The 7,075-nt window shown below is 46.8% G+C and overlaps 1 protein-coding gene across 5 annotated transcripts in view; it reads right to left on the reverse strand.

Annotated features, from left to right (window-relative positions):
• PRC1 (protein regulator of cytokinesis 1) overlaps positions 1-4,140 on the reverse strand; it is a 29,001-nt gene extending 24,861 nt beyond the window's left edge. For 2 of the 5 annotated variants that reach the window (XM_004056774.5, XM_004056775.5), the window contains exon 1: positions 3,275-4,140. In XM_004056774.5, coding sequence (XP_004056822.1) covers positions 3,275-3,285 — 11 coding nt within the window. In that variant the 5' untranslated portion in view covers positions 3,286-4,140. The remainder of the gene's footprint in view (positions 1-3,274) is intronic. The other 3 variants (XM_019010867.4, XM_055363127.2, XM_055363126.2) reach the window with 3 other exon arrangements.
• Between the last annotated feature and the right edge of the window lie 2,935 nt (positions 4,141-7,075).

The raw sequence follows: 7,075 nt of genomic DNA on the forward strand, positions 1-7,075 counted from the left end.
AAAACTTAGATTTTTACTATGGCCAGGCGCGGTGGCTCGTGTGCAATCCCAGCACTTTGGAAGGCCAAGGCGGGTGGATCACCTGAGATCAGGAGCTCGAGACCAGCCTGGCCAACATAGTGAAACCCCATCTCTACTAAAAATACAAAAATTAGCTGGGTGTGGTAGTGGGTGCCTGTAATCCCAGATACTCAGGAGGCTGAGGCAGGAGAATCACTTGAACCCGGTGAACCCAGGAGGCGGAGGTTGCAGTGAGCTGAGATCGTGCCATTGCACTCCAGCCTGGGCAACAGAGCAAGACTGTCTCCAAAAAAAAAATAAATAAAAATTTTACTAATATATAACGTATTTTATTTGGCCTGTTGGAAATGGGTGTTTGGAATTACCAAACACCCATTATTATTATTCTAGTTAGAGACACTTCCTGTAAGAGGATCATTTTCAAATTAAAAACTAACATTTCTCACTCTTCCTAACATTCAAATTGTACTGAACTTAATTTTTTTTTTTAACTTAAATCTTGTATCATCCTTGACACTTCTTTCTTATATGCCCGCCATTAGCATTATCTACACAAGACAGGCAGAATCTCACTCCTCCTGACCTCTGCTGCTACCACTACCACCCCCACCCTGGTCCAGGTCACCACCACCAACTTTTTGCTGTATGGCAGGGGCCTCTTAACTGGTCTCCCTGCTTCGAAGCTGGCCTCCTTAAGTCTATTGTCAACACAGGAGCCCCAAGTCCTAATCTTCTACTCAGAACCCTCCAACGACTTGCCATCTCACTCTAAGGAAAAGCCTCTGACTTTCCAAAGACCTATGGAGCCCCATTCCATCTGAAAGCCATTTCTTTTGACCTCAGTGCTCATTCTATTCCTGTCACAGCGACCTCCTTGCTCTTTCTGGAACATACCAGGCGGTATCTCCCCTTAGGGCACTTGGATTTGCTGATTCCTCTACCTAGATCTCTTTTGCCCCATGCTGCATGGCTTCACCCTTTTCCTTCTTAGGTCTTTGCTCAGAGATCACCTTCTCAGGGAGGCCTTTCCTGACCCATCTCTTTAAAACCACAACCCCCCTTCCTACACCTTCAGTACTTCTTATCCCCTTGATTTCTCTATGTAGCACTTACCACCATTTAAGACTAACTTATTTATTACACTCCTCTTTTGCTATTAGAATATAAACTCTGTGAGGGCAGGGATGTCACTTTTGCTCACTGCTATATCCCCAACACTTGGAATGGTTCCTTGTATATAAGAAACATTCAAGAAGTATTTTTCTTTTCTTTTTTAGTATAAATTATTATTTTTTAAATAGAGACAGGGTCTTGCTATGTTGCCCAGGCTGGTCTTGAACTCCTGGGCTCAAGTCATCCTCCCACCTTGGCCTCCCAAAGTGCTGGGATTACAGGTGTGAGCCACTGTGCCAGGCCCAAGAAGTCTTTTTGAATGAATAACGTGACATTTCAAAAAAGTTGTATGATCTTAAAATGCTTCAGAGCAATCATTATGAACAATTATCATGATACACTTAAATACTCCCTGGCTAGATTGTTTCAGGTAATCCCCTAAAAGCAGCAAGTCTGAGTTTTTTTTTAGATTCACTGAAAAAAATCAGAGTGCATACAAAGACTACCACTCAAGGACAAAAAGCTTGTAAAATGAGTCAGTTTTTCCAGTCTTGAACGTAAATCACCGGACTGGAAGGTATCTCACAGTGGTCCTCTAAATTACTTCCTACCTTCAGGCAGCCTTCACTGATCCACTGCCCTATTTTTTGTTAGCATTCCAGAGAAGGAGCTTTGTTGATCTCCAGTTCAGCCTGTTTCGGGGATCGATAACCATAATTAATTCTGGCCAGAGTTTCGTTTGAGCCTCAGAGGTCAAAGCTGCAGTGAGCAATCTCGCCACTGCACTCCAGCCTGGGTGACAGAGCGAGACCCCGTCTCAAAAAAAAAAAAGTTAATTATATCCATTAGCCTGGAACCAACATTAAAGGGTAAGTTTTCTCCTGCTTCATTCAATCCCTTGACAGAGGAGATGCCTACATAATTCATAAACTGTTAATGGACTTTTTTTTTTTATTTTTTGAGACGTAGTCTCACTCTGTCGCCTAGGCTGGAGTGCAGTGTCGAGATGTCGGCTCATGCAACCTCTGCCTCCTAGGCTGAAGCGATTCTCCTGCCTCAGCCTCCTGAGAAGCTGGGGGTACAGGCGCGCCACCAGGCCCGGATAATTTTTGTATTTTTAGTTAAGACAGGGTTTCACCATGTTGGCACTCAATTCTCATTATTCTGAGGGCAAGCATTTTAAAAAGACTGATCAGAATTAGTGATCATGAAATGAAGAATCTTACAAGGCCTTAGAACAATCAGTTCCACCAAAAACTACACATTATTTAACGCTGTATCATCACAAAACTTCATCCACAACTTTTAGAAAATAAAGTTAATATTTGGAAGTCACAAGGTTGGTAAGTGGCAGTGTCACCGTCTGGTCCCGATTTCAAGTCGGACAGTCCCTCCCCAACACTGCCTAGGAAGTTATTAAAACGACCGGAAAAGAATTCCATAATCCGTTTCTTAACTTGCAAAGAAACAAAGATATTTCCAATTCAAACAAAACGTTAACACCGCTGGCCAGATATAAAGAAAAACAACGGGCCGGGCACGGTGGCTCACGCCTGTAATCCCAACACTTTGGGAGGCCGAGGTGGCAGGATCACTTGAAGCCAGGAGTTCGAGACCAGCCTGGCCAACATAGGGAGACCGCGTTTCCACAAAAATAAAAAAAAGAATAAAACAAAGAAAAACAACGATAAATAAACTTAACAGCTTTAAAGAGAAGCCACGACCACAGAAGGATTACAACGAGTCATCTGCGCCAAGCAGCGGCACCTGAGACGCTGCGGGCGGGGAGGGTGGGGTCCGAGCGCCAGCGCTGACCGCCTGGGTGGAGGCCGCCCCGGGCCCCCGGCTTCGACCGCCCTGTCGCGTCCGGGCACCGGCGCTCGGCTCTCACCCGGGCGTCTGAGCCTGCGGGCACCTGCGGCCACCGGGGGACAGCGCGTCAGGTCTCACCGCCGCGGCTCTCGCACTGGCTCGCCGCCTCCAGACCCTGCCCCTCAGCGCCCCCGGCCTCCCTCGGCGCCGACTGCCGTGACGATCTAGGCCCGGGACCCCGCACGGGTTCCGCACCCCTGAACAGGCCCCGCATCCGAAACGAGCGTCGCTCCCTCCCGCGTCCCCTCGATTTCCCCGCAACCCGCACCTTCTTCTCATGGCGGACGCTCCAAGCAGCCGTGAGTCCAGGTCCAGACCTACTCCACACGGCCCCGAGAGCAACAACCACCCGCAAACACCGGCGATGTCACTCCACGTAGCCGCTCCGCGAGCCGTTGAGCCCCGCAAATTTTCAAACCGCGCCACGGGGCGAAGCCTCGTCGCGATTGGCGTCGCGTCCCGTCGCTCCAAGAAAATCCCCGCCCCTCGGGCTGAAGTCGCGGGTGCGCAATCGGGGTGGGGACTCGCGAGCAGGGCCTGGGAAGCGCTGGAGTGGCGGAGGGGGATGACGTCACTGTCTGTGAGTGGCCGGGCGTGGCCTGCGCCTCCCGCTTCCCTGGCTTGGCGGCAGCCTCAAGGGACTCCTCTCCCAAGCCAGCTACGTCATCGGAGCGCCGCCCCGCCTCGCCCCGCGCAGTTTGGATTCGAAGTGCGCGGGCGGGGAAGGAGTTGAGAGCATCGCGGCTGCCTGGCTTCCCTGAGTCCCGGCTGCGGGGAACGGGCGCGGGGGTGAATAGGTAAGTTAGCGCCTAGTTTCCCTCGCTCATCCAAGAAGCGAAGCTTGGAATCGATCTTTGGTGGGACTCTTCCCCAGATGTAAGGAGCCATACACTAAAGGGGAAGGGAAGGAACATTGAGTCCTGCTCATGGGCCTGGAACGTTTCAACGCCAGTTACCCCATTTAACCTCCACAATCGCCATTGCAGAGGAAACGCAAAAAGATTTGAATGATTTGCCTAAGTCACGTTATCAAATTAGATGAGTTTCTAAATCGTTACATGAAAAATTTAAAAACTCAAAATATACATTAAAGTACTTTTGTAGCTTCCTTTCCTCGATGAACATGTTACATCCCTAAATGCTTATATATCACATTTTTTTCCCAGTGATGCATGGTGGCACGGTGGCATGAATCCTGGTGTGTAGATATCTCGCCCATTCTGCTATTGATATTTAGATGATAATTTAAAAGATAAGGCTGGGCTGAATCTCTTCATACATAAATCTTTGTGTATGTATGTATTTATAAATGCATCCTGCATTTTCGTACGGCTGATTCCTAGAGGTGTAATTACTGAATGCTCTCTTTATTAATTTGCCTTCTGCACAAAGCCTCACCAGAAAAGTACCCTCCTTTTGTTACCCTCAGCAGGGCTGAATTCTATTGTACTTTTAAACATCTTTGCTCATTTTGTAGGTAAAAGAATAATACTGGCATTTCCTTGTTTGGCACTTGATTATAACTGAAATTGCACATTTTTCGTGTTTATTGGCCAACTGTAACTTACGTGAATCCTCTTCATATGCCTTTTCCCTAAAGATAAAGGATGCTTGTTTGCTTCACCTTCAGAACCATATTTTTCTTATTTTCAGAAAAACTTCATTGGTGCTTTCAATGTTCTTTTTATTTTTTTTAATTGAGACGGAGTCTCGCTCTGTCACCCAGGCTGTAGTGCAGTGGCCCAATCTCAGCTCACTGCAACCTCCGCTACCCGGGTTCAAGCAATTGTTGTGCCTCAGCTTCCCGAGTAGCTGGGACTACAGGCACGCACCACCATGCCTGGATACTTTTTTTTTTTGTATTTTTAATAGAGACGGGGTTTCGCCATGTTGGCCAGGCTGGTCTTGAACTCCTGACCTCAGGTGATCCGCCTGCCTCGGCCTCCCAAAGTGTTGGGATTACAGGCATGAGCCAACGCGCCCGGCTTCCATGTTCTTTTTAACTTGTCAGCAACATGCCAAACATTCACAGCACCAACACAGTGGGCGACAGGCACCACTTTTTCAATTTCCTTGCACTCTGTGATTAACATTGACACCACGAATAGAGTAGATGGTAGCACTACTTTTAAGATTTACTTGCATTCTTTGTTGATTAAATTAACAGGAGAGCTTTTCAGAAAGCTTCACAAATTTGTGATCTTCATACGTGTTCTTAGCGCCAGCATTATGAAGTATCCAAAGAAAAGGCCATTTTTTCTCTCTTGTCCTTTACACTGAGGTGGTGAGGCTAACAAAGTCATAGAACTGATGCAAAGATATCCATTCAGAGCATAAACGCAGCATGTAGAACACTGTAATACGCATTTATAATATATGACCTTAGCCTGGGCACTGTGGCAAAACCCTGTCTCTATAAAAAATACAAAAATTAGCCAGGTGTGGTGGTATGAGCCTGTAGTCCCAGCTACTTGGGAGGCTGAGGTGGGAGGATCACTTGAGCCCAGGAGGTCAAGGCTGCAGTGAGGCATGATCACGCCACTGCACTCCAGCCTAGACGACAAAGCAAGACCCTTTCTCAAAAAAAAAACAAAAAACAAACAAAAAAAAACTCCTATTACAGGGTCATATATTTCTACTGGATGGAAGTGCAATGTTTTGTCACTGTTTAATCTTTTTCTGATGCCACCTATTCTTTCTGTGAATTAACAGCCCTGTTGGCAGTGTCTTTGGTCTTGCACACTAGCTTGACATAACACTCAAAATTCTAGCTAGATGCTTGAGGAATGCCTTTTCCTTGGAATATATTCTTATACAGAATTATCATTATTCTTATTTATTTATTTATTTTTTGAGACAGAGTCTTGCTCTGTTGCCCAGGCTGGAGTCCAGTGGCACGATCTCGGTTCACTGCAGCCTCTGCCTCCTGGGTTCAAGCGATTCTCCCACCTCAGCCTCATGAGTAGCTGGGACTACAGGTGCGCGCCTCCACAGCTGGCTAATTTTTATATTTTAGTAGAGACAGAGTTTCACCATGCTGGCCAGGCTGGTCTCAAACTCCTGACCTCAAGTGATCTGCCTGCCTCGGCCTCCCAGAGTGCTAGGATTACAGGTGTGAGCCACCGTGCCGGGCCCAGAATGATCATTATTCTATAGGAAGAATACTTTTGATGATCCAGTAACTCAGGTTTTGATTTTCTTTCTTCCTTTTAGTAAGTGGCAGCACTGTGGAATGGGGAACAGATGGAAGAATGAGCAGCTGGGAGGGACACTCTTGCAAAAACCCAGGCAAGAGACAATAAAAACCTCTGTCATAGGGATGGTGAGGAGAAGATGAACTAGAGACATGTAGAAATAAGAACCAATAGCACAAGGGAACCAGCTGAAGGTGGGGCATAGAAAGAAAAAATCTGAGGTCAAGAATACAATTTTTTGCTCATTTGAACAAAGTTTGGGAATACAGGAAGAAGAGCAGATTAAAGGATTCAAGTAGGGACATGAGCTTCCACTCATGAGTTTATTTTGTACATGCTGAGTTTGAAGTGCCTGTGGAATGACCAGGTAGGAAATACTTGTGTGGTGCTAAGGAGTGAGATGAAGGCTTGAGATCTGGAAGTGGATGACAACAAAGGACAGAGAGAGGGGAGATGTCAGCAAATGGGATGAGCAGAGAGGAGTAATCAAAGAACAACCTAAGAGACTGTGGGAGGACGAAGAAAGGGTGTTACGGAAGCTGAGTAAGACGATTTCAAGGAAAGCATGGTCATCAGTGAGATCAAGTTGGAAGAGGCCTGAAAAGAGGCCACTAATATAGGTGGTTGTAATTCCTTCTTTTTTTTTTTTTTTTGAGACAAGGTCACAGCTTACTGTAGCCTCGACCTCCTGGGCTCAAAGGATCCTCCCACCTCAGCCTCCCCAGTAGCTAGGAATACAGATGTGTGCCACCACCCTCGGCTAATTTTTTTATTTTTTGTAGAGATGGGGTCTTGCCATGTTATCCAGGCTGGTCTCAAACTCCGGGGTTCAAGCGTTCCTCTTGCCTCGGCCTCCAAAAGTGCAGTGATTACAG

This window comes from Gorilla gorilla, chromosome 16 (assembly GCF_029281585.2).
Source record: "Gorilla gorilla gorilla isolate KB3781 chromosome 16, NHGRI_mGorGor1-v2.1_pri, whole genome shotgun sequence".
NCBI lineage: Eukaryota > Metazoa > Chordata > Mammalia > Primates > Hominidae > Gorilla > Gorilla gorilla.